This window comes from Scleropages formosus, chromosome 9 (assembly GCF_900964775.1).
Source record: "Scleropages formosus chromosome 9, fSclFor1.1, whole genome shotgun sequence".
Taxonomy (NCBI): Eukaryota; Metazoa; Chordata; class Actinopteri; order Osteoglossiformes; family Osteoglossidae; genus Scleropages; species Scleropages formosus.
This window is the reverse complement of record NC_041814.1, coordinates 12,967,542-12,995,181: the sequence shown is the minus strand read 5'-3', so window position 1 is coordinate 12,995,181 and position 27,640 is coordinate 12,967,542. Positions and strand designations below refer to the sequence as shown.

The window sequence follows — 27,640 nt, the reverse complement described above, 5'->3', positions numbered from 1 at the left end:
CGAAGCAGGACTATTAGTTAGTTATTTAGCAGACCCTTTTCTCCAGAGTGACTTCCAACGAACTCTATGTAGCATTATCAGCCCGCACACCTTATTCACCGTGGTGACTTACACTGCTAGATACACTACTTACACTGGGTCACTCATCCATAAATCAGTAGAGCACACTCTCTCTCTCTCTCTGTCACTCACACACTATGGGGGAACCTGAACAGCATGTCTTTGGACTGTGGGAGGAAACCAGAGCACCCGGAGGAAACCCACGCAGACACGGGAAGAACATGCAAACTCCATGCAGACTGAGCAGGGATCAAACCCATGTCCTCTCACGCCACCCAGGTGCTGTGAGACAGCAGCACTACTCGCTGCGCCACCCCTATTACGTGGAACTGCGATAACTCTGCGATAAGGGCAACAGGGATCACTGTACGGGGCTGCGCTGTGTGTCCGCAGCTCCAGTCCTAACCCTGCTGTTTGTACCGGCAAGACTCGTCTGGAGCCTATTTCACAAGTGCAGGGTACAAGACTAGATAGCGCCCGGCCCTGATGGGACGCCACTCCATCGCAGGGTAGGCACTCACACATTCGCACACTACGGACACATTTTTAGTCAATCAACCTGAAACACGTCTTTACAGCGCGGAAGAAAAACCATGCAGACATGGGGAGAAGCATGTAAGCTCCACACAGACAAACAGAACTGAACCTACACTCAAAAGGCAGTACTACCATGCCCCCCAAGCTACTGGCTGTTGACTTTCAAATGTTACAAGTCTTATTATAACCAACGAAATAAATGCTCAAAGCACAGTTTGGACCTGGTACCAACGACTAGCCTCTTCTCCAAATCAGACCAGTAGAAACAACGCTCTAGCCACAAAATCGCTCAATAGTTCCGATACCTTTAAAAAAATCCACTTAATTCAGTTTTAGGAATAAAACATTTTATTTGAATGAGTTTTTTTTTTACCCAGTTGGCATAGGAAGAAAACCAGGCAACACAGTTATAATATGGAGGCACTTTCACTAAGAGGTATTGGCAGGTGACACGATGGAAGACCACGGCGGATGCATTCAGAGCTGCATCTTCCTCATGACATCTCATTACAGTAATTGTCACAATAATTCACTCCTTCCGCGGAGTAAAAGGCTGCATAACATCAGCCGAACATTTCGATCACAGGCTGCAGCTCTCTTACCGTTCGCCTCCCAAAGCAGAAATAAAAATGACTGGCTGGTGTTAATCATTTGCATAAAAAGACCATTGTCTTGGATTGTTAGTTAAGCTGTACACAGGCATGTGACATATTGCTATTTTCCATTATTAAAGACTAAATATATTGATACCTTGTGACATTGGGACTGCTGCAGCACAACCTCATTATTCATGTCTGTCTAAATATGTACTAAGAAAACATCAAGTTCATTAGTGTTCTTTTGTGCTCATTTCAGTAGCTCCAGGAATACCTGTTTTATATGCCAGAGTAACACCGGCACCAAAGAAAGTGTAGCTGTTGCATTTTTTAAAGCCTATGAATTTTCATATGCCAGGAATTATGAGTTAAACTCATTTCGTTACACAATGAAAACAGTCTTGTGCTAAACATGTTTAAAAGCGGAGATTTTGGAGATACGAAAGATTCCTACGTTCTTGGGATTTCACATCCATCCAAGGTTTACATCATGTCCATGCACTGTTCTAATCTGTTTACTGTACATGGTGTGACTGCATAAAATACCTCTGTGCTATTCTGCTGACGCCAGACAAGGCCAATGGACTGCAAATGCAAATTATCAGTGCACACAAAAAATCCAAGATGTAAAACTGAATTGACACTGAGCAATAAAATTTTAACGGAAAATGGAACACTTTTTATAACGTCCTTTTGTTTTCATACGATGTAACAAGACAATTACTGCAGCGCTCTTAACTAGTCTAAAAACAAAATGAGCACATGCCCCCATGTTGTTCACCCTACCTCCAAAACAGGAAGTCAAACAATGAGAAGGAAAGTGAATGTCAACCCCAGCTTGGAGGTTCTCTAGACAGAGTGAAACCTGACCTGGCAGTTTAATCCTAGAACAACCATCACCTGAAAGCCATGAATCGGACATAATAACAACTGAACAGGACACACTGAGACCTCAAGTTATGCGAGTATCCATTTATAATCAAGTAGCATCCAGTAAGAGACCTGATGGTTTTGTCAAGTGTTCATTAGTGCTACCTGCTGCTAAAAGGAGGTCAGACATTACAGCACTTTACAAAAAAAAAAAAAAAAAAAAAAAGCATGACAGCAAGAAATGGGAATACTGCAAGAGACTGGAGGCAAGTTACAATGGAAGCACATGGGGTTTATATTATGGGCTGGGGATTATTAAAATCTGGACAGAGTGTCTGAAGATTTCAGTGCCTAAACTGAATTGCCACCTAATTTGTAAAGTTCCCTTCTTCATCTAGTTAGGGCTGCATTCAGTTATTTAAAAAGAGAAACACAACAGAAAGTCATATTTATGACAAATAAATATTTTAGTTTCGCATTAGTTGTTCGATGATTTAGAAACACCAACCTTGTTGCTCAAATTCGAAATCTCCATTAAATGAGTCAGCAGCATGGAGATGCGATTAAAATTTCTCTATTCTGAAACTGTATGGGGGGGGGCACACACTGTAATCCAACATTAGATTCTTCTCAATAATAAATTGTGCTGTAATGAGCAATTTGTCCATCAGATCAGTAGCGTAACACAGAAAAGATACATTACAGGGGAGTGTAAGGACATCCCACTGTCCCCATAACCCAAAAAAGCAAAAAAAAAAAAAAAAATCTAATGATAGGATGGAGAGGAAAAAGAGTGGGCGGATGGTTTGCGAAAATCAGTGTATGCGAGCGAATCACTGCGTGAGTGAGTGTGTATGTGTGTATATATGTATGCACGTATGCCTTGGTGTCTGAGGGCTTTGCCTATGCCAGGCAGTGCTCCAGCAGAGGAGGGGGCTCCAGCACCAGCTGGATGTAACGTGGGGCTCTGTCCCTCTGTGGGCGTGCTATGTGCGGCTTTTCCTCTTGTCATCAAAGAGGCTGCGTAGCAGGTACACCTGCACCCCCGACACCACCACCATGACAATGAGATTCGTGCACGACCACAGGTTGACGCGCTCATAGTTGCTCTCCTGCAAGTTCCGGTCTCGAGCCTCAAATGCTCGAAGCACAGTCTGGATCTGCAGGCTCTTTCCCAGCCTTGCCTTCACGCTGTTGATGGTGTCCTGGGGGGGGGGGGGGGGGGGGGGGGGGAACAGAAACCGGAACAGGAATGAGACACTCGAACCGCAACAGGAGAAGGACAAAGGTGTGATGCTTCAGGATTCCTCAACTGAACTCATGGCAAAATGCCCAATACTTTCAGTAATATGCTTCCTCTAACAGCAAAGTCTGTTTACTGAAAAATTAAATCAAACTGGATAAAATGTAGGGGGGTAGGTGAAGTCACAATCAAATCGAGTCCAACTCGCGGCAACCACTCGCGGTTTTCACGGCAAAGGAGGGTACAGAAGCACTTTCTCATTACCTTCTCCTGTGTCTTTGGACTGTGGGAGGAAACCTACGCAAACTCCGCACACTCTGAGCTGGATTTGGACATATGCTTAAACACACAATCCATTCGCTGCGAGGCACCGCCGTTACCTGCTGTGCCCCTTGGATAAATTGTGAACAAATGAAATATGCCTGTACTTCATGTTACACGGCTTCTCTACCCCACTGTTTTCATTCTCCTGTGCTGCCTATGATATGAGGGAGAAATACGGCACCATTTCGCGTGTATAAAATAGAAGACGAAACACTAAATGGGAGACTGTGGAGATTTGTCTCCTTTAAAATTACTTAAGTGATGTTGTTTCACGTTTATAAAAGAAAATAATAAAAAAAACCAGAGTTCCTTCCATGGCGTTCTGTATTTCAAAACTTCCAGGATAGAGACAAAGAGAGACCCTAGAGTGTACAAGCTATTAAAGAAAATAAAACACACGTTTTCAAGCAAGTTTTTAATTTTTAGCTTTATCTGATATTTCTAACCAAACAGGTTGAGGAATTAATTATTAAGCTTTTATATTGCTGGATTTGAATTACAAAAAGTCTTCTGGTCCCATTTTTGGGGGTAGCAGGTGGTTTAGTGATTAGAACTACTGCCTTTCAACTTAAGAGGTCACAGGTTAGAAGCCACCTCTGATTTAGTACCCTTGAGCAAGGTACTAACTGTTCCAGGAAAATTTACCCAGTTGAATAAGTGAGCAAATAGTGTTAAGTAGCTTAGCTTTCTAAGTGGCTTTGGAGAAAAGTGCCAGCTAATGAAATAAATGTAAATGTTAAAATACAAGTGTATGATAAATTCTTCAAATATTTATGGCTATAAGTACTGTTCATAGTTAAATTTTTGTGGACTATATCTGGAGAGGCAATCTGGTCACTGTGACACCAGCGGGGGTAACATGCCACTGCAGCATGCTCTTCTTCTGTGTCAGGACAACTTGGTCTTAACCAAAAACTCTCTAAGGTCAATGGGTCAGTGTGCCGATAATGTACTCATGAGTCTAAATAATCATTTTTCCACATTCTGAAATCAAAGTTCACCGAAAGCATGTTGGGATGTCCTTTCTGATAGGTGTGTGGACAAAGCAAAGGGCTCAGGGAGCTGCTTTACCATGATGTCCTCCAGCTTCATGTCCAGCATATCTGTCCCATGGACGTACTCCTTCCAGTCTGGGTCACCACCTTCTAGATCTTCCATGTTGTCCAGAATGAGCTCAAAGAAGATGATCTTCTCAGAAACAGCACTGAAGGTATTGTCGAAACAGAACATGTAGTCCCCATCCTCTGTCTCCACTCTGCAGTAACAGATTACGTATTTTTGATTACAAACGTAGTAAAGAAAGATCTCAACAACACTGGGATAAAGCAATTTGGAAAAACATCTTTAAATTATGCTAAATTGTTCTCTTAATATTACAAAGTATAATGCACAAAAAGCACAACACCAAAACTAACTGTGAGAGGTGTGTGTGGGGCTAGCGTTCTGCACCCATCTGTGGGAAGGCATCACCTACGTGTGCACACCATCTGACTTCCTGTAGTCAGCGATCAGCATGTTTCCACTGGGTGAATACAGGGAGAAATCCACATCTAGCCCTGCTCCATCAAGCACCTAAACAGCCACAGCATAAAGAAAAGAGGTTAGAGGTCAGGAAAACCACTAAAGGACTACCAATTACTCCTTATAACCAACAAGAAGGTCAGCTCCAAATGACAGTTTCTTTATCATCACCTACTACTGTTACATAGTTCAATAAAATCTTCAGAGCAGAATGAACGTGAACATTAAGTGAAACTAGCTGACAAAATGCAAGGGTACCACATATCCTGGTAATTCCCAGAGTTTACATGACTGATGGAATATTAAAATCTTTTGGCCAGGACAAGCAATGCTATACAAGAAGCAAACAAGTAACTATCTGGTTTTTCCAAGCTTGCGCTATACCCTGAATCCAGAGCAAAGCCAAGATCTGTGATTTCCAGACATGTACTAATAAATATTACCTTGCCGTCTAAATTCTAATCTAATCATAAGAAGGTTCCTAAGCAAGCAGACCATAAAAAGATGACAGACTGAAACTATACATTAACATAAAGAGTATGTCTTCATGGCTACAAAAAGCAGCTTTCAACTCCGAACAAGGGGGGGCGCGGTGGGTTGGACCGGGTCCTGCTCTCTGGTGGGTCTGGGGTTCGAGTCCCGCTTGGGGTGCCGTGCGACGGACTGGTGTCCCGTCCTGGTGTCCCGTCCTGGGTGTGTCCCCTCCTCCTCTGGCCTTGCGCCCTGTGTTGCTGGGTTAGGCTCCGGCTCCCCGCGACCCCATATGGGACAAGCGGTTCAGACAGTGTGCGTGTGAACTCTGAACAAGTAAAGTCTGTGCCGGGAAACTATTTTTCTGCCGTTTGAGCCATGGAAACAGCCAGGCTACACAATGTCGGCAGGAAAGACAAATGTGCCATCTTTAAAAATTTTAAAACACAGTTAGAGTATTATTCTTTATTATGTCCCGCTGGTCAATACCTTAGTTAATGGCATTCCCCTCAGTCCACATACACATAGAATTTCAGGTGTCGCACAGCTCTAACCCCAACTTCCTCATCTTTGATCTGCTTTATCGAAACATTTAACTTCAGTTCATACTTAAAAAATAAAAATTTTAATTAAAAAAACTAATCGCTGGGTAGTCTTAAACCGGGATAGTCGGTGCAAGATCTGGGGCAGTGAAAGTGGACTGACAAGAGCTGCCCTTCTCATGAGAAGCAGCGAGCTGAATTTGGCCTCTCGCTATGGTAGATCTTTACAAACCATCAAGAGCAGGAACAGGAGCCAGGGCTACAATTTAATGTAAATTTAGTCTCATAGACAGCGTCATAGTGTCAGGACAGCTGCTAGCCCAATGGTTAGAGTTACCACCTTTGGATCCAAAGGTTGCAAGTTCGATCCCCCCCCAGCCAGCTGTAGTACCCTTGACCAAGGTACTGACCCTAAATTGCTCCTGTAAAAATTATCCAGCTGTATAAATAGATAAATAATTGTAAGCTTGTAACTATAATAACTGTAACCCTAACACTGTAAGTCGCTTTGGAGAAAATGTATTCATTTAGCTAAATGAATAAAGGTAATAAATGTAAAGGAACCCTATCCTGAAGGTTGTTGGTTCAAATCCCACCATCCAGTCTCGCAGCAGTACACACGAACAAGGCATATTTCACCCCCCCTCCCCCGGCTTCGGAGAAACAGCATAGGTAAGAGACCCAATAAGTGGTTTTGGATAAAACTAAGTGACCATTTGCACGTATTATTATTAAGATTAATAAGTGCGCGGCCGTGTGTCACGGACCCGCAGTGAAGCTCGTGCCCCGGCGTCGTCGCTTAAGTTCAGCCCTGCGAAACTTTGCCCCCCCCCTCGGCTACCTGGGTGGGCAGCCCCACACTCACTCAGCGTGACTAAAGCGCAGTAAAAGTTACTTTTTACTTTCAAACTGGGATCACACGGCTGTATGTATCTCTGGGAAGAGAACTTGAGAAGCGCCGCACCACCAACGACGCGCATCCTGATCCTGCTGAGTCTGAAGGAACTACTTGCTGCTGCTCGGAGAGAGAGAGAGAGAGAGAGAGAGAGAGAGAGAGAGAGAGAGAGAGAGAGAGAGAGAGAGAGAGAGAATCGCCACCGGCCCCGCGGCATGACCATCATGATCATCATGTGGAGCGTCACCTGCCTGGTACTCGATCTCCAGAGAGGCGTCTTTCCTCATGGTTTGGTAGAAACACTCCTTGCGACCGGCGGGCAGCGTGAAGGTGAAGTCGCTGTCCAGAGACTGGGAGAAAGAAGCGGCGGCCACCGCAGCCCTGCTGCTGTCACTGCGCCGCGCCGATAGAAGCGCACATAATATTATAATACACGTGCTCACATACGCCAGAAAAGTCGGCATGGCAGCTAAACTAACGCGGGTACGAGGGAAGAGTAGAGGTGAAGGCGTTAAAACCGTCCGAAAGAAAAGTCTGTCAGGGGAGCACACGCACCGCTGCCGTGGGCTGCTCAAAACTTGCGAGCGAACACGGTAAAGAGTCGAAGTGTAGAACGGCGCCGCGAGTGCGCTCTGCTGCCCCCTGCTGTCGCGGAGGTCTCACGCAGCGGACGGAACAGGGCATCCGGCGCATAAGCGAAGCGCGCAGGAGCCGCGCAAAAGGCAGCGAGGACGCTGCGTTTCTCTGACACCTGCTGCTGAAGTTGCGCTTTTCCGGCTAGCAGCAAGTCATTTTCTTTAAGAACCCAAATTTTGTATTTAGATTAAACTGTGCAGCTGGCGGCGCAGTTGTTGCCTTGGGAAGGACTCAGGTTCAAATCACCACCCTTGCACAAGTCATACCCCGGCCAGCTGTATAAAACGGACAAATAATTGTAAGCAGCTTCGATAATTTAGCTTAGATAAGGGACACGTAAAATTGTAAGTCGCCTTGGAGAAGCTAAATGAATAAACAGTAATAATACACTAAAAAAAAAAACCTAAGAATAACTGCAATGATGACAAGAAGAATTTGAGGAAAATGTACTCGGGTGGATGTAATGATCATGAAAAGAGCCGTTTGTTCCAGACAATTTTGTTTGCACCCAGCCATGAAAAATGTGCCGTCACTCGGAAAGACGGCAACTACCAGCACATGACTGCCCGTTCCTGTGAACTTTGGCGAAGTCTAACGTGGAAGCGCTCTTGCGCAACAGCTCGCCAGTCCGCACGGCATCTGTACCTTAACGTGACGCGTCGCCTGTCAGAAGTTCCAACTCATCTCGGGGGCGCGCGCTCGGTGGGCGGACCCATGTGCTGACGCGTCACGATGAACGCGGGCTTCCTATTGGTGCGGAGGAGAGCCGCAGCGGCGGCGGCACGCACCATACGGCTCGCGCAACAACACGGCGATGAGGAGCGGGCGGAGAGGGATAGAGGAGTGCTGAGGGGGAGAGCCGCGGCAGCAGGGCAGCTATTAAACAGCGCGCTCGCCCATACAGACATTAAATACCCAAAGTTCCGCAAGGAGCCGAGACACCGTGCGAGCGAAAACACACACACGGCTTCAATCCGGCAGTCGCAGAGAACACAGAGGGAAAACCCCAAGAAGAGAGCGAGGATGTTGGTCCCCGCGGGAAGATAATGAAGAAGAGACTGCGCGTCGTGTCGCTGTGCCTCGCCGTAGCTCTCCTGCGCTGGTAAGAGACCTCCTGGCTGGCGCACCTTTCCTTTCCCCGGCGTACTCGGGTAAAAAAAAAAAAAACGGCGGTACTGCGCGCGCCACGCTCAGCTCGTGCACTCTCTGTTCCGCCGTTGCGGCGTCCGCACGCGCTGACTGTCTCTTTTTTGAGCAAGTTGCTTCGGCGAGGCCGCCGACGAAGAAGCCAGGCCACGCACGGACGGAGAAACTGGGAGTGCAGGATGGACTCATGGAGGCTCGTCACCGGGCGCCAGTTATGGCTGTAACACACTGTGCACGCGACACACGCATCTCGCGCCGCCAGTGTGAGTCTCACGCATTTAGCACGGTGTGTTGGCTGCACGCAGTTAAACAGTTACGTGCCTCAGACGTTACACACACAGAGCCCTGGGCGGTCGGGCGCTGTCTCGGTTCTCCCTCTCTTCGGCGGCTGCGTTCGGATGAGGCGGCGACACGCACGCAGCGAGCGAGCAGCAGCAGGTTGTCTGTGTGTCCGGTTCGCGCGCGGGCTCTTCTCTTCTTGGCACTACAGGCCCCACACACACACACACTCGCCGGCGATGGTGCGTGTGAGTGGTAACGGAACAAGCGCGGCCAGATGTCGTGTACTGGTGTTTATGTGCATGTAGACGTGTCACTCACTCGCCCCCCGTCCGTTCGAGGGAACAGGTGGTGGATTAGCATTAGTCACCAAAGTCCCTTTTCACCACGCCACTGACTGACGCAGGTAGGAAACATGTCATATTCATGATGGAAGAGCACTTCTTGGCCCTTTTTTCAGTGCTTGTGTGTGTGTATATATATTACATTTATTTATTTTGCAGACTCTTTTTTTCCAAAGCACCTTCCAGTGAACTCTATACTATAGTGTTACCAGCCCACACACCTAATTCACCGCAGTGACTTACACTGCTAGATACACTACTTACATGGGTCACTCATCCAGACATCAGTAGAACACACACACTCCCTCTGTCACTCACACACTATGGGTGAACCTGAACAGCATGTCTTTGGATTGTGGGAGGAAACCAGAGCACCCGGAGGAAACCCACGCAGATGCAGGGAGAACATGCAAACTCCACACAGACTGAGCAGGGATCCAACCCATGTCCTCTCATGCCACCCTGGTGCTGTGAGACAGCAGCGCTACTCGCTGTGCCACCGTGCTTCCCATACATATATAATGTATTTGTATATATGGAGTGAAGAGGATTAATGATAAATGATATATATGCATGAAGCTCACATCGAACTGCCACTTTGTTTCTACGCTGTTGATGTGCTTTGTTACATGTAAATGAATTCATCTCCAGTTCAAAGTGCTTCTGATGGCACCCGCTGCTTACTCACATTTGAATAGTCCTTTATCACCGACAGCGCACTGCAGTTGTGGTACATTTGCGGTGTTACCCTGGTGTCAGATCTAATCTGTTACGCCAGTAGGGATGTGCTTGCACCCCCGCGCTCTGTAACAATCAGCGCCCCAGTTCCCCTGTTGCAGAGGCTTCCCTGTTCTGCGATGGCTTCCACCACACCTTGCTCGTTCCTTTAACTTTAATACTTTGTGTATTTTGAGAAATGCAAAATAAAATGTTTCTTATGGCGCTCGTAATATGAGCAGCGGCAGGTGGCGTGAACGTGTACCTTAGATCAGGTTGCGTGTGCTTCTGAGCTGGTCTCACATGCTTTTAAAGATTGATTAATAACTTAATTGTTTTATCATAGCACAAGTGGTAACTCATGGCTGTGTGATGAAGTTGTCTGTCTTAAGTTTGCTATCAAAACGTGTTGTATTTTGAAAATGTATTCATACATATTTACTAGTATTGAGGAAAAATAACTTGGGTTTGTGTTGGGGTAGCAAGAGCACAAAGTGGTATGATCTTTCGTAACATTTACATTAGTTTTTTTTTATTTTTTAGTTTTATGCACAGAGTCAAAACAGCATACAGACAAACATCATGCTGCAAAAACACAAATACATCCACGTACATAGAGTGAGGGCTCAGGGTTAGATGGTTACAATATATCACAGGTATGATCGTGCACCGCTTTAATGCCTTCCGGAAGGGTGTCCACATATCCCAGAATTGGAGTCGTTATACAAATCAAATGTCACTTTTTCAGGTAGGAGAGATTTGAACACTTTTGTCATGTACGTGACAAAATATGTAAGAGCGGAGAGTCCGCGTACCATAACATCGCCAAGAAAGGAGTCTGGGCTGTAATTTAACACAGGAATGGTTGGAGAAATCGCTTTTTTTTTTTTTTTTTTTTTTTTTTTTGTTAAAAGGTTTCTTGGATCACTGCATGGACCCCAGTCAAGTAAACTTATATCTTCCCACGTTCCCAGAATAAATGTATCAAGGTGTCCGGAGAGACTTTGCGTTTAAAGCACAGCCGAAATGTGCCCAGGAACATCCTGGGAAAGGCACGCAGCAGTGAGGTACGTTCTGTGAATGAAGCTTTGTTCTTGGATGCTGACGGAGGTGAAATTTACTTCTGTATCGCTGTGCTTGAATCGAGAGCTACATTGACAGAAAATTTAGAAAGTGTGCTTGTAAAACTAGATATTAGTCTTTCTGCGTAGCTTTAGCCTTGCGTTGATTTATTGATGATCGATTCCGTCTTCTCCGTTACATATATAGTATTCCTCTTTTCCTGCTTCAGTGTTTGTTCTTGACTGAAATATGTTGTATTGTTATTTTTGGTGTAAAATCAAGCAACTCAAAGCTGCTGCAGTATTTTTTTTTTTTCCTCCCCCCACGCATACATAGACGAGAAAGCTGTGGTTAAATGATAAACTCCCTTTTAGTAAAGCCCATCAGAATGTGGTGTTCTCTTGGCAAGTTAAAGCAGATTTATGTTACTTTTATGTACCCAGTGAGGTATGTTTTGGCTATAAACGGCTGTTACTGCAACAACAAATAGTATGTTTTTTTTTCTTTCTTCTTCATTATATTGTTGGCTCCTTTGTTAGGCAACATGCCTTTCTTCACTAGTGCAGCTGTCCTCAATAACTGTGAATGCTGGAGTTTGTGGAAGATGAACGGCGTGCGCACATGGTCAGTCCTCTTTTCAATGACAATTCTCATGCTTCAGTATAATAACTGGGTGTCAGGTTTTTTGTGCATTAGTATTTTAAACTTTTAGTTGCCCATCAGTGTTTTTTTTTTTTTTTTTTTATTTAAAGGAAATATCAGGAAATGGCTTACTTTAAGCCCCATTAGAATGTTCCTACTTTTTGTCCTACAGGTATTTTTATTTTATCTGCAACAAAATCATAATGCCATGAGAGTTTTTGGGCTTGTCAGATACTGTTTTGGCAAGGATTTCTTTGTAATCCTCAACCTTTCCACAGTAGCATCACATTTTCTTATCCACTGAGTTATTAGGAGTGGTGTGCGTGGGGTTTGAGACATCCATTTGATCAAGTATATGTGGTTATGGAGTTCTGCATTTTGTAGCCACCGAGCTTAGTTATACATGTAAATTCACGTTCACGTGTAATGCTTAGTTGACTGCTTTCTTGTTTCATTCGAATCCTTGTACACAAAGTATGTACCAGTAGCCTAACATTCAGTTTTGGTTAGGCTGGTAGTCTTAGACTTGTCAGTGAAACACTTTTCTTATTGTGGCTGGTACCCAAATTTATTGTTCACCAGGCATTAATACTTTTAGGCATTGATTTACTCAGTGTTGTTCAGAAACACTGACACTGAATTAGAAGTCATGAAGGAGTTCTAGACACACACACATTTTCTGAACCGCTTGTCCCATACGGGGTCACGGGGAACCGGAGCCTACCCGGCAACACGGCGTAAGGCCAGAGGGGGAGGGGACACACCCAGGACGGGACGCCAGTCCGTCACAAGGCACCCCAAGCGGGACTCGAACCCCAGACCCACCGGAGAGCAGGACCCCGTCCAACCCACTGCGCCCCCCACTCGAGTTCTAGCCGGTCTTCTTTAAAAAAAAAAAAAAAAAAAAAAAAAATAATAATAATTAAATAAATCTGAAGGTCGGTAATGCTTGACAGCAACCTTGAAAGGTTGAGAATCGCATACTTATTTAATCTGGACATGTTTCTTGAGCTAGCTTGGCTTCTCCAATTGTCTGTAAAACTACTTACTTAAAGATAAGTGTAAAATGCACTGACTCAGCATTTGGAACCGTATGTAAAGTTTATCGTCAGTATTCTTTTCATGCGTGTTTGTGTTTTCTTTCAGTTTTTAAATTTCAGACGTCACAGAGTGGTGGTGGTGAAATAATGCTGAAGAAGTTAATTGAAAAGTAGCATTCAGGTCTTTGGGATATTCACACTGAACGTTTTGTATTTTTCTTACATTTAAACCTCTTTAATGCAAATATATTAAAATATGCTCTTATAGACTTGGTCCGCAGATATGCAGTACAGCAACCGTGTAACTGAAGTTAACGTTAAGATAGCGCAGGTTGAACTCGCACTGTCCTTTCCTGCAGTAACATGTAAACCCTAAGCAGCCTGGGGGCTCTTGAGAAAAATGCATTATTCCAAGCACCATTTGCCATTTACTCGCTGATTAACTGTCTGGTAAGGAACGGTGCTTCTGGTCATGCCAACTCTGAGAGCTACATGTGCTCTGGGCTATGGCATATTTTGAACCCACCCTTTCCAAAAGGCCAAGCTGTGAGCTCTCACTATTTCCAGCAAGTTTTCTTTTTTTTTTTTTTTTTTTTTTGCCTTATTATAGCCCATGAGAGACAGGACTCTTAAAAGTTGTTAAAGCAAACACCAGCCTGAGAATGAGTGACTATGTTCACGGGGCTGCAGGGGGTACATGCTTTAAATGTGGGGTTTTAAGGCTCTACCACTATCCCCTAGTATCCCTTGGAGCACTTCAGGGCACCCCGAGATCAGAGGGGTCAGTCGACTGGTTTTACAGGTTCCGTTTCGTCATCGGTTTGCAGGCAGGAACTTGGCGCCAACATTGAAATGAGTCTCTTTTTAATACTTTTTTTATAGCGACGCGAATACTGGTATTCTTCAGTTTTCACGTCAATGTGTCACACAGGGATATTAAGTTGTTTTGAGCAGTATAAATTAAGAGAAACTTAGTGTACCACGACGCATAGTTTGAAAGACCCATAGTTTAGTGTACCATGTAATTTAATGCCAATTCCCTATGGCATTTAACAGACCTTGGTGTGTAGGACTTTTTTCTTTTTTTTTTTTTTTTTTTTTTAATAGTTTAATTCTTGATGTTACCTTTTGTTATTCACTCCTTGTTAATAATACATTTTTGATATAAATGCATAGTGATGTTTTCAGTAGTAAGAGAATATTAATTACATTAACTGTCTCTGCTAAAAAATATACCATGGGTTCATCCATATAGATGCTGCATTTAATCATTTCTGTGGATTTTGGAAAAATGGCTCCAAACATGCAAAATGTTTGTTGCAACTATTAGTTTGTAAAGTATCACAATTAAAACTATTCTGTGCCAACTTTAGTTTGCTGTCATAAAATGACAGGTTTCACGTGGCTGTTTAATGTAGATAACCATGGTGTCTCGTTAATTTTAAAATAATGGTTTAGGTCATGGGTGTGCAACAGGTGTCCATGGGGGCTGCTGGGTATGCGGGTTTCTGTTCAGCTTGTGTTTTTAATAGTGTTATTGAAGTAACTTGATATTCATTTACCTCACCACGCATATCTAATTTAAACCAAGAATTTCACTGTGTTCTAAAACCTGCAGGTAGACTGGTACAACCTGGGCAAACCTCGAGGGTCTATTTAATTATGCAGGTAATGTAAACTATAGTGCTTACTGATACTACTAAGACACTTTGGCCTTATTTACAGCTAGAAACACTGTGTACAGAGCACCTCAGATTTTTGTGGCTGTGTGTAATATTTAATTTGGACACTAAAATTCATTTCCAGTCATTGAAAATCAGTCTGTTCCACACTTGAAGATTTACTTTTTTACTTTTGAATTGCTTTGAATCTGTCCTTTTATCGTTTTCTGTTGTTCAGCTTTCTTTTAAGTGAAATTTCTCATTTAATATTGTTCTTCACCCATCAGGCCCACTTTTTCACTGCAGACTAAGGACTTTACAAAAGAGCCAAATGTACTTTGAGTCCTAGTAAAGCATGGGTGCCCTGTCAGGATATGTTTCTCTTTTTTTTTTTTTTTTTTCTTCAGGATTTACTCTCCGAAAGAAGCACACTTTTGATTGCACTCTGCGTAACGCTCTCAAAGCTTGCCAGACCTCCAAATTGTTCAGTTTTGAACAGTACTAAAGCTTTTTTTGGCAAAATCCGTCTTCATGAGCTTAACTGTTTAAAAAAAGTCCTCCTTGCTGGAGCTAATGTTAAATTCTTCATAAGGTAGCAACCCCGTGTGGCAGACAAATACGAAAAAGACCGGAAAGCTTTTCCAGTAACACATCATGATCTGAGGTTCGCGGTCAGATGGGACGAAATGGCCTCAACGCATTTATCTGTCCTCCCCTTCTCCGCGCCACTCGGCCTTCATGTCGGATGACAGAATGGTGGCTGTCAAAACAGGAGTTAAATCCACAAGGATGAGGCTGGATCCTGTCTCTGTGGAACTCTATTGTTTGTGCTCACAGACCATGGGAGACATCAGAGCCCTTTCTGTGGGACCGTGGTCCCAGCTGACACATCTGCAAGCCCTGAAATCCCCGTATTGAGTCCCATCTGATTGTCTGCTGTTGGTCTGAAAATGTTGACATTGGAACGTAAGAACTTCAGTCAGTGACCTTCTTAATACAGTGTTTTATTGGCAGGTTGAAGCCTGCTTAGTATCACTCATTTTCAGTATTTATATACGGGAGTGAAATCGTACAAGTGTCTGTGCCCCAGATTGTACAGTCCAGGTTTTATGAGCACAACAAGCCGCAGCGCTCATGCATGATCGTCGAGGGCTAAAAGAGTACGGGCTGCTATATCTTGCTGTTGGCTGAAGTGTGGAGGTGAAGAGCTGTTTAGATGAGTGCTTCCAGTGTGAGCCTGTCAGTTGCAGTCCCTATTTATGGCTGTTTATCTTTCCTCCATGTATCACACCTTTTTTTGTGGCAGGTGCTCATTGTAGAACTAAATGTGTACCAAGGCCATTTTATCACCTTACTGCTAAAACCTTGTGTTTCAGTTCATTTTGTGCGTTTTGCTTATGATCTTATATCTGGTAAAGCTCTCCGGGTCTTCGGAACATATCGCGGTGCTTTTTTCTTCAGGCTCCTCCCACGCTCGCAGCCTATCCTTTGCGACTCGTCCCGATGTCCCAGCGCCAGTGTCCTCACGTGTTGTCTGCTCTCACCTGCTGTTAGGAGATTTGTGCCAGGTCTTTGGTCCTGTGTCACAACTGCTTGCCCACCTGGTCTGGGTCCTGAGCTACGTCATGTTTACTTGCACCCTGCACCTGGAGGAGCGGGCTGGCCGTGGTATATCTGCAAGCTATTTATGAACTTTCAGTTGCTGTTCCCGCCTTGTACCCTGCTTCTACGGTGTCTGAGTTCATCTAATATTATGTGACAGTTGAACAGTGAACTTCGTGAACATTTTGACAAAGTAAACTGGTGACGAGCATTTCTTTTGAACAAAAAATTAAAAATGATAAATTATCATAGACTTAGACTTTAGTGCAAGCAAAGAGCTTTGAATCTTTTGGAAGACCCATGATATATTTGCTATAAAATGTTTTATTTTTGGGGGGTGCGGTGGCGCAGTGGGTTGGACTGGGTACTGCTCTTCGGTGGATCTGGGGTTCGAGTCCTGCTTGGGGTGCCTTGCGACGGACTGGCGTCCCATCCTGGGTGTGTCCCCTCCAGCCCCATGCCCTGTGTTGCAGGGTTAGGCTCCGGCTCCCCGCGACCCTGTATGGGACAAACGATTCAGACTGTGTGTGTTATTTTTGCAGTGAGAGGATATTCAAGTTTTCCAGTTATCAATGGCCTGTCTCCTGTCCACTGTCTTTTGCTGTGATTACCAGAGGTCCCTACCAAGGGAGGCAGTAGCAGCAACATCTGGTTGACTCATAGATGTACGCTTTGTACAGTATAGTGTTAACTGAGCAGTTGCAGCTTTGTTTTGGCTGGTTGTCTTATTCCAGGTGCAGTGTGTATGTGTACTATTTTGTCTAGAGGGATTTTCTTGAGCTCTTTAGCTGTTTTACATCTGTTGGCTTGATGAGCAGAGATAGACGCTACGTTGGAATTCCTTCCTACTCTTTAGGAACGCACCCGGGATGTACTGATGGCATCGCAGTGTGTGAACTGGTGGCATTTAAGCTTGAAAGAACAAGAGGTGGGTGGGTCAGAGGGGCTGTAACCATTTGTACTTTAGTGATTGGGGCGACAGATTGCCAGGAGTGTCTTTCAGGGATCTTCAGGCTAGGCGAAAGTCCTTTCGTATTTTGGGTTTGGGTGCCATCAAGTAGTTATGTGGTGCTACTTGAGACATCATCCAGGGATCCATACCATACACCCCAGACTAACTTCATGTGCTGTACTTGTATTGCTCTTCAGAGTTGTATTGCCTGCTTTGCCACAGTTTGCCTTTGGTTAAGTCACTGCTTATCATTTAGTATGTGTAACTCATGCTCAACATTTATTTACTGTGAAGTCTGACTCCCTTTTATTCTCACATGATCACGAAAGAACGGTAAAGCTTAGTTTTTGCTGTGCAAAATCCATAGGTTTCCCTGCTTTAAATCTGACCCCTTTGGGAAGAAAACATTTTTCTCTTCTGGATTTCATGTTTGTTTGACATTAGGTTTGTCAGTGACCAGACTTGGGAAGTTCATCCCTATGCAGGTATCTGTGCAAATGAACATGCAGACTCAGAGAGTAAGGTTTTTTTCTCCGCCTCCTTCTTATGTCCTGAATGTCTTTTTTTCAGTTAACTCTTCATGATTTAGCATTTGAGTCATCATGTAATGAGGCCAGTATGGCTTTAAGTGCTTGTCCTAACCCTAACCTTCATCTCAACAGTTATTCAGCTGCTCTTGTATATGATGTGAAAGGGGAAGGATTATGGCGGATGAGCTGGATTTGCCCATGGAGTTCTTATTGTCTTCCTGTGGAGTACTGACGTACTCATGCAGAGAGGGAATATGTTTGTCTGAGCTGTGGCCTGGCCCAGCGCTGCCCTACTTTACTGGGCTGCCCTGGCACCTCGCCCGGGGTGTTTGGGCTGTGGGACACGTGGCTCACACTGGGACTCTTTCTCGTTGCGAATAAACACCGAACAAGACCTGAATTTTTGCGGTTCCCACCACGTGCCCTCCCCAGTTCACTATATTGCCTTGAACTGGTTCATAATGGTTACTTCTACGGGTGCAGGTTGAGAAAGCCCTTTTGCTTTTTCTGAGATCATGACACAGTTATTCAAGTAAATGAGAATGTGTAGAAATACACATAAATAAAACACTTTAAATATTGTGTGTGTGTGTGTGTGTGTGTGTGTGTGTGTGTATTCTTTTGGTTCTCCTTATGGCCTACAAGAAAAGCTGGTCCAGCACCATCATGGTCCTGTCACAGGTGCATCAGTTTCTGCAGGTGCATCCTTATAAGAGGTGAACAGGGCAGGCTTAAATGTTTAGTTCCTTTCAGTCTCTGCAAAATGTGGTTTTCTGCAGTGCCTGGTGACATTTATTCTCAGCCTTTTTTCCCCTGTCAGAGTTTTCATATTGGCAATAATTTGGTAAAATATGTGCGTACTAAGCATGTGTGTTTGCCCAGAGACAGTGAATAAACCCTGTTTCAGTATCTGTGTTTGAAAGCATATATGTTTTGTGGAGTTTTAAGCTATTGCTTAGCTCTATAGTGGTCTTGGGCAGAACCACTGGAACATTAAATCAAGGTCATGTCTTTGGTTTGGCCGTTGGGGAAACGATGGCAAAATTTCATCATTCACCATGCTCCTGCTCAAAAGTGTGGGGAATCCTGTGCACAGATTTAAGATTTCTTGCTGACACGTGTCAGAATGCTGCAGTTCAACCCAACCCACCTGCCTCAAGGAATCCCGCGGAAGTGAGGCAGATTTCTTTTCGGTGGTCAGCCACAAAAGACTTACTGTTAATATCATAAGCGCTTTCTAATTGCTTGTTACGCAATGAGTAAACGGCAGTGATTTTAGGTTTACGGAAGTCCGGCTTTACTGTTTCATTTAGACTCACCTTGTACTGCAGAGCTGTTTTATGCTTATTTTAGGACATTAACTTGGCTGAAAGTGCTCGATAATGTCTATTTGTACGTGATGCTAGATTTAGGTAAACGGGAGAAAGTGAATTAACCAGTTCCCTGAAGAGTTGATTAAATCTTGAAATGCAATAATATAATTTCAGCCAATATATTTAATTATCTATGGCATAAATTTGGGAAGTGTTTACAAAAATTTTATTAATCTTATTGCCTTAAACCTTTGCTTTTCTGTACATGGCATGAATGTTTAAATCTAGCTAATTGAAATGTACCAGTGACTGTACTTTGTGTTAGTCAATTGGGTACAATGGGGATGGATATATATATACACACACACACACACACACACACACACACACACACACACACACAAACATTTTCAGAACCGCTTGTCCCATACGGGGTTGCGGGGAACCGGAGCCTACCCGGTAACACAGGGCGTAAGGCCGGAGGGGGAGGGGACACACCCAGGACGGGACGCCAGTCCATCGCAAGGCACCCCCAGCGGGACTCGAACCCCAGACCCACCGGAGAGCAGGACTGTGGTCCAACCCACTGCACCACTGCACCCCCTGGGGATGGATAAAGACCCGTTAATGAGATTTCAAAGCAGGCAAAGCTGAGGCACCATCAGCACTCGTCAGAGAGGCAAATTTAACAGCTTTAATTATACAAATGAGATTAGCCTTATGTTGAGTATATAGTCTGCATGACTTTTTTGTATGTAACCAGAGTTGGACCTTCTTGCAGGAGCAATTTGAAATGTTGAAGCAGCTCAGGTGGGCTTCAGGATTACCCCCCCAAATAAAAAAAGCTATCCATCTCAGGCTCCAAGATATGCTGCTTATCTTTTTATCTGAGTTCTCTTGGCTTGAATGTTTGAGAAAGACTGACTTAATTAAACTGATCTGCCTCTTTGTTCAGATAATGCAAAGACGTGGTTACATGTGCAGGGGACATGAAGGCTATTCTGCAATGCAATGCAGTTGTTTAGAGTTCACTACCCATATGGGCAGTGAATTAAACTACATAAGTTTGAAATATATTAAAAGTGCTTGGAGATTTAACAAAACTTTGCAGAGTCCGGTTACTTAGTGTGATGTTTTCTGAATAGTCATTTTGACCTGTCACATAGTCATTCTGTAACATGCTTTTCATCCTTGCTACATTTATTTTGTTTCGTTACATTTGGTACCAGGAGTACAGTAGTATCTGTGGTTCCCGTAAAGCCTACAGGAAAGGTCAGGGGATTTGGCAGATTGTAACAAATCAGTGTTATGGGACGCAGGTGTAAAGAAAAACAATTAGGACAGTTTCAGATGCTGCGATTGTTTGAGAAGCAGTGCTCAGTATGTATCGTGTGGCACTTTGAGTATACACTCATCGTACCGGTAAACAGTTGTGTTACACTGCGCACACAACGGGGTGTCATCTTGAAGCCTTTGAAGGCTGATGTTGGGCCTTTATCTTCAGCCGCCAATGTGACAGGGCTGGTGAGATAGCAGCTCAGCATTTCTGGGAGCAGAAACAGATAATCATTTCCCTGTGTTGCTGAGCACTACTTCAGTTACCAGAACCTACCTAGTCATACCATCTGTTTTGTGTGCAGGGGTCCCCGGTGGTGCACCGGGTTTGGCCTGTGCCTGCTCTCTGGTAGGTCTGGGGTTCAAGTCCCACTTGGGGTACCCTGCGGAGGACTGGTGTCCCGTCCTGGGTGTGTCTCCCCTCCCCCTCCAGCATTGCACCCTGTGTTGCCGGGTTAGGCTCCAGTTCACCGCGATCCCACTTGGGTCAAGGGGTGTGTGTGTGTGTGTGTGTGTGTGTGTGGTGTGTGGTGTGTGCTGTTCTCCCAATTTAGGTGTGGCAAGTTACTTAGTCTTCATTTTCCCCTTTAGTAGGCACTGATGCCAGCTGGACATGCTGAATGCGGGTCTATGCCTCCTTCAGTGTGCATCCTGTGAGTCATTCACTTCTTTTCAGTCTACAGAAATAATCTTCATCAAGGCTGTGTAGCAGACTTTGAGGAGAGTGCTGTTTGCAGTTCTCCTAGTATATGTCTGCCTGACTGTTGGTGTTGCTGTGAGTACTGAGAGGGTTAAAGAAACCCAGCCATCTCAGCGCACCCAAGGGAACATAGGCATCAACATAAGTGTCTTATTTATGGACTGTGGTGTTCATATTGCAATACATTTTTTTTTTTTATTTTCATGTGCATGGTGGGTAGTGCCACAAAGGGCTGTCCAGACATGATTTGTCTCTGCAGCTGAAAAGTGAGATTGGAAGTGGAATTTCAATGTCATCTGGAATTTTGGATGGCATTACTACTGTTCCTTAACAAGTCTTCCAGAGAGTACATGTATGAGAAACCTATAATTCTTCTTAAAGATATTTTGCTATGTCGTCGGAAGTCTGAATATTCTGGGGCAACCTGGGCAATGCTCGTGTGGGACGAACTGGAGAGAAGAGTCAATGCTAAGCAAACCGCAGGCGTTGGAATTTCTGCGGAACAGTCCGGAAAATGTCAGCAGATTTCCTGCTCAGACCAGTTATCTGGATGTGAGGAGAAACTGGTTAGCAGCAAGTGCACTCAAACTGTTGACTGCTACTGTATATGTCAGTCTTGCTTATATATTAACTGCTGTCTGAGATTTAGAACTATTAATATTTCAAGGAGTGGAATGTCTGCGTTTAGTGTTGCTTGCACTCCCATTGAAACTATGTGTAATATGTATGCGCTAGGTGTCAAATTTCTGAGAGTCAGTATTTTCATTCTGTTTGATTCAGTGCCCTATATTTGTTAAACTGCACATATTTGTGTGTGTGTGGCACCAGTTCCTCCGGGTTGTAACTAAATTGTGATGGGACTTGGAATTCAGATTTTTAAAATGGACACATGCATGCTGACACGCTACATTTTCATTCAGATTTGCACGTTGTGTTGTGTCGCCTACGTTGCACCCATGACAGTCCGAAGTTTGTAGAATGATGCAAACAGCCTTTTTCTACAAAGCGTTTTCCGGCATAGTCTGTCCTGCATGCTTTACATGGTCATGTATCTGTTTGTATCCACACTGGGTGTGACATTGGCCTTCTTGTCAAGGTGAAGTTCTAGGATTTCAATGGGGGACTGTTGACAATCGCAGCCCACCTGTTGTCCACTGTCGGGTATCCTGACAAGGTTTGAGCACGCCTTGCACCCATGTTCAGTTGCACTGTACACCCTTCGTCTACTCGTCTTGTGTGTGTTTTTGCACACATGTGCGTGACCAAATGGAAGTATTTGTAAGGAAGTGGGGAAAGTGGACTATTTGGATAAGGAGTTGTGACGCCAGGTTGGGTTTCAGCATCAACAAAGAAACTTTTCCTTCAAGGCAATTTGCTTGTGACATTTGATATTTGACTTTTCTGCTGAGTTGAAGCCTACTTAAATCTCTGTCTTTTGTTAAAATTATAAAATAAACATTAATCACATAGCACATTTGTTTAGCTGATGCTTTTCCCCCAAAGCGACTTGGTCTTAAGCTATTTACAAGTATTTACCCATTTACTTGGGTAATTTTACAGGAGCAGTTTTTAGGGTTGCCTTGCTACATTCCTAAATGTTTGAATTCTGATCAAACTGATTTTTTTTTCTCAGCCTTTATTTGGGAATCTGCTCAGTGATGCACATACAGAAATTCTTTTTCTGTCTGTCTCTTCTTTATCGGCCAGTTGAGTCTACGGGGTTGTGGTTAGTCAGTTTCTGTAACTAGAGCTTTTGACTGGACTTAAAACCTCTGTATACTGATTTTAGTTGGAACTGACTAATCCAATCCATCCAGGTTTTATCCATTCTTTTATGCAGTGCTTTAAATTGAAGGAATGATGAAGGAAACATTTTACTGCTACAGATGAACTTCCACCATATTTTTCATACTTATACCATTTTGTTCTCATATGACTAATAATATTGAGTTCCTCAGATCAGCATGTTCCGAGTTGTCAAATGCATCCTATCAGCAGTAAAATGGTGAAAAATGAATACTTTAAGTGTCACAAATATCGGAATTTGCATCAATACACGAGGACAAGCGCTGAAAACAACTAGGCAAAAAGTCCCTCAGCTGAACATGTCACAAGACTCTGTTACATGAAGTAGTGCAGAGGTCATTCCCATTTACAGACCACACAATGCAAGATGCTGTCTAATATTATTTTACAGTTTGAATGTTTCATTTCAATATTGGTTTCTTTTTAAATGCTTTTTATTTGCTGATCCCTTCAACTGGGACTTCGAGAGCACACTTTTAAAAATGAAATTAATCAAAATGAGAAAGTCCTGTGATTATTTTTAAAACAATTGATAGCACTGCAATGAAAATTACACACAGTAATCACCGATATGATTAATCTTGTGAACGTGAGGCATTTCGGTGTTGAAAGTACTCGTGTAAAGTGTTATGTCCCAACTCTAGGGACTGAAGTAAGAACAGTCAAATACTGTGAACCTCTAGAAACTAGAATTCTGGGTTTTATCTGTTTCCCCAAATAGAAAACTGGCAAGAAACTGACACCATGTATTAAAATAAATTTTTGCTCCAGAAATTGAGTAGAACATAAAACTCCTCCTTGGGTGTATAGCACAGCGTCACATGGTGCGTTCCACTGAGATGTGAAGAGGTCTCCCACTGTGATGTTGTGGCTCTCTGCCCCACTCTCCCCATGAGCTCCATCCTGCTCTCTCATCCTTCCCTTGTTTGATTGCCCATGTCAGGCTGTTTTCGTCAACCTTTGGCTTTCTGCTGCTCCTTTGTATTTTCTGTAAATTTGGAAGAATTACACAAGCGAGAGGAGGTCAACATGTGACGCGGACATTGCCCAGCTCAGCTTTGCGGAGATGCTCTATCATCCAGGGTCATGAGTTGAACCCCCTGCTAGACTCCACATGGTTAGGACTTTATCCCTCTCGATAAGATAAAGGGCTGGGCTCCACTACTGCCTGGACCCTCTTCTTTATCTTTTCTTATGACGCCTACCATATAAATTGTCTAAATGTTTAAAAAAAAAAAAAAAAAAAAGGAAATGTTTAATTTTTGTAAGGTGTTCCATGTATGTGGCTCGTTTATTGTGTTTATGCAAGTTTACAAAACTGCTACTATTTTCAAAAAGGTCAGGTTACAGATTATTATTACACTAGAATTAGGTCAGGCATACTGTATACTTTGTTTTTCCGAAGAATTTTGATAACTATAATTTTATCTGTCTGCTGGACTCAATCAGCTGTCGTTCACTGAACATGCAATAATTCTGACCTCACTGACCTCTCTGTGCTGCTTGCAGTTATTGCTTCTGTGATGATTTGACCATTTCGGTGCAATGGAAAGAGCCTTTTAATTGTACTGGAGAGGCACCCCTTGCAAAGTATTTAACCAGTTTATAAACCCATTAACATGTCCTTTTCTCTCCTCAATATCCGCAGGTACCCCAGTCATGTCCGCTGTTCAGATGAGACCTCTGCTAGCCCGTTACTGCTTGCACAGGATAGAATCCCTGAGGCAAAGCAGGAGGAGGGGTCTGAAGACAAGGTAAATCAACTTTAATTCCCCATGACAAGCACATAGTGCAAACAGACCTCATATGGAACGGAGCAGGCATGGAAATTTACAAAATGCCTTGGTCTCCAGTCCTTCAAATGGTGTTTGTAAACGAACCTGTCCCGTTCCACTGTATATCTGCATGAGGAGTTCATTTTGGAGGCCACGCAAATTTCTCCATGGAGATAACAGCAAGAGTTGTTGTTGTTGTTTTTTATGAAGGCTGGTTGCAATGTTTCAATGTTTTATGGTATTGCATATATTTCTAATAGCCAGTCTGTCGTCAGACAGCATCATTGTGCACTTTGTTGTTGATTGCTGTCTAGGAGGGTTCGTACCTCATAGACCCTTTTTTCTCAACCTTTGATTTTGAAAGCTCATCTTCTGTTAGTTGTAGCTTGAATTTAGAACTAGGTTTTCAAAGGTTTCAAAAGAATACCATCTATCAAGTGTATAGTTTGAATGTGTCAGTTCCCAAAATGTGCAGGAAAAGGACATGGAAAGCAAAGTTAAAGCAAAAATCCGAAGCAAGTTCTATGTATTGCTGCATTTATAAGTAGGACTGTATCTTGCTCTTCCTTGAGTAACTGGAATATCCACTTAGCCTGTAAAAGTCATTTTTCATTGTCAGTTGACTTTAAGTCCTTTCTTTAATTGTTGGGTGAAAGACAGATTCTTTTAAGGATGAAATGGCACACATGGATTTTTTTTCTTTCTTGCGTCAACAAAGTGAGCTTGCTATTTGTGTTTCACGTATGTCCGACTGACAGCAAGCTGAAGAGGAATGGCCGACTCCTGCCAAGTTGTCCTACGACGTGGGCCTGGAGGCAGAGAGGGCTTTGCTAGAACAGGTGTCGACACAGGACTGCAGAGAGGATGAGGACAGAGACCAGGTGCGTTGACTAAGCTTTGTTCAAAATTGTTGCCATTTGCTTTGTGTTATGCCTTTAGTGGCGTGCGTTCAGTATTAATTGAGCCAATCCGAATTTGTGCACAATTTCATATTTCATTATTTTTGTCTCGCTGTGTGTTCTGGGGCAGACTGTGAAAATGGCAGAGCCTGCTGTGCCAGCCAAGTCAGAACCAGTGACTGACTCTGAGCCAGAGCCACAACCTGAGTCTGAGCCATCTGCCAGTCAAGACCAGACTCTGCTCACCGGAGCTGCCCCTGCTACCCCCGCTGCTGCCCCCGAGACCCCTGAGATGGCTCCTGGCGACATTCTGAGCACTCCTACCTCACACATTACCACCCCCAGCACCCCTTCTAGGTGAGTTTATACAAACTCTCCCACCGACTAGTGACCATAAGATTTAAAGGTTCAAATTACTGAAATTGAATTTTTAAGGCGACAGACAGTTTCTCTTTTTATAAGTCTGAGGAGAAGCATTTTTTTATTTAGTTGGTGATCGTGGTGTTTTCATTAGTTGCGTGTCACTGAGTTTGCTAATAGTTCAGTTTTTTAGTATAGATGTTTCTTTGTCTTTAGGGTGGAACTGGGGTTTTCAGCTTGAGGGTCTATGCATATGTAGTTTTATGTGTTCATTTTAAGTATCTGAAGGATTTATTCCTTTCTGAACTTCAGCTACATATCTTGTGGGGTTATCCATGATTCTTTCCCCCATGTAATACATTGGGTGGTGGTGGGGGGGGAATCCCTTACTTTTGGGCCGTTCAAGGTCCCGCAACTGTTCCTCGGCTTTCTGCCTACCTTTCATAATAACCGTTGTGATCAAGTCACGCCCTCTTTTACTTTATGGAACATCTGCCTTCAGGCCGCAACGGACGTCATTTCAAAATGCAAACAGTGAGCATTGTTAGGAAATGTTAATCGTCCCATCGCTCTTCCAGTCTACATTAGCTCTACGTTTCTCTATCAGCTCACAAATTCGGGTCTTCTGTCTTACCACCCTTCATCTATATGAATGAGGAAGAAACTGTTTTCCGTACAGCAGCATCTCACGGGAGGCAGTGTTCTCCCTAAATATTCATACGGGAATCTTCTCATCAACATGCTTCCCTGCTCCCTTTCCATTCCCTCTTGTCTTCCTGTCCCATCAGGGCACTGAGGTAAACAGCCTGTCGTTTCTTTTCCTCAGTGCAATAGGGGCTCCCAGTGCTGACTCCCCTGTAGACAGCTCAGTTGATGCTGTGCAGTCAGCCCCTGACTGTGAGGTCACGGGCCGCCCCGTGGCACTCTCTCCCAGTGACCCCCCTCCCTTTGGCAGCAAGCTTGGCAGGTGAGTACTGACTTGACGCAGTCAATCACGGCAGAGCCAGGCTGCTGTTGCCACACCCGCTCTGCTGAACTGCATTCTGCTGGTCTTGCCCTCGTCTGCCATGGCGTCGCAACCCACAACACCAGTTGCTGACTGTTCTCCATTCAAACTGTTTGTTTCTCTGTGTGTGTTTTTTAACTTGACTCAACCAACTTAGACTGCCAGTACATTGTATCTTGGCCCCCACCTTCCCATTTGTTCCCCTGCTTCTCTTTCTGCAGTCTGGTTGAAGATCACATAGAGAATGCCTCCAGCACCCAGGGACACAGCAAGGGGACCAAGACAGATCTCGACCTGCTAACTCATGTGGACCAGAGTGTGCCAGAGCTGAAGCATGGTGGGGTTACCTCCCACGTACCTGAGGAGGATAACCCAGTAAGGAGAACACCTTTGACATTTGGATTTATTAGGGCATGCTTGCTACTTCCATTGTGGTTATATATTTGATCCTATTTGTTGTGCATGCCGAGGAAGTCAGCCGTGGATTATTTCTTAGAAAAATAAGACAATGGCTCAAAATGTTGTTGGAATAGGGGGAAAAAAATAGTCTGTCTTCACATTAATCACTATACCAGAAGTGCTCACCCTTTATTTTAGTGGGCTTTTTTTGTTGAAGGATCTTGAGATAATAGCAACCTGAAGAGTTGAATACATATAGATTTCTGGAGTAATAATGCTAAATATTAAGAGGACCCTTACAAGGGTTATCATAGGGCTTCTTTGTGGTTGCAGAAGGGATGCTCTGAATAATCAGTGGAGCGAAGCCACATATCAGC

At 43.9% G+C, this 27,640-nt stretch overlaps 2 protein-coding genes across 5 annotated transcripts in view; one reads left to right on the top strand and one right to left on the bottom strand.

Moving 5' to 3' along the window:
• Positions 1-941: 941 nt before the first annotated feature.
• LOC114911240 (transmembrane emp24 domain-containing protein 5-like) lies at positions 942-7,759 on the bottom strand. The gene is made up of 4 exons (XM_029254572.1): positions 7,311-7,759; positions 5,105-5,202; positions 4,702-4,885; positions 942-3,268 (listed from the first exon to the last, which is right to left on the bottom strand). The coding sequence occupies exons 1-4, from the start codon at positions 7,521-7,523 to the stop codon at positions 3,050-3,052; spliced, it is 714 nt and encodes a 237-aa protein (XP_029110405.1). The 5' UTR covers positions 7,524-7,759; the 3' UTR covers positions 942-3,049.
• Positions 7,760-8,461: 702 nt separating this feature from the next.
• Positions 8,462-27,640, top strand: part of LOC108923512 (SUN domain-containing ossification factor-like) — a 34,413-nt gene continuing 15,234 nt past the window's right edge. For 3 of the 4 annotated variants that reach the window (XM_018734295.2, XM_018734294.2, XM_018734297.2), the window contains exons 1-6: positions 8,462-8,797; positions 24,473-24,578; positions 25,358-25,480; positions 25,629-25,855; positions 26,685-26,825; positions 27,086-27,239. In XM_018734295.2, the coding sequence (XP_018589811.2) occupies positions 8,742-8,797; positions 24,473-24,578; positions 25,358-25,480; positions 25,629-25,855; positions 26,685-26,825; positions 27,086-27,239 (807 nt within the window). In that variant the 5' untranslated portion in view covers positions 8,462-8,741. The remainder of the gene's footprint in view (positions 8,798-24,472; positions 24,579-25,357; positions 25,481-25,628; positions 25,856-26,684; positions 26,826-27,085; positions 27,240-27,640) is intronic. The other variant, XM_018734296.2, reaches the window with a different exon arrangement.

Coding starts and splice junctions, on each gene's coding strand:
- LOC114911240 (XM_029254572.1), bottom strand. CDS start 7,523: ATGCCGACTTTTCTGGCGTATGTGAGCACGTGTATTATAATATTATGT. Junction 5,203..7,310: donor CTCTGGAGATCGAGTACCAG/GCAGGTGACGCT, acceptor GTGGCTGTTTAG/GTGCTTGATGGAGCAGGGCT. Junction 4,886..5,104: donor AAGTCAGATGGTGTGCACAC/GTAGGTGATGCC, acceptor CTGTTACTGCAG/AGTGGAGACAGAGGATGGGG.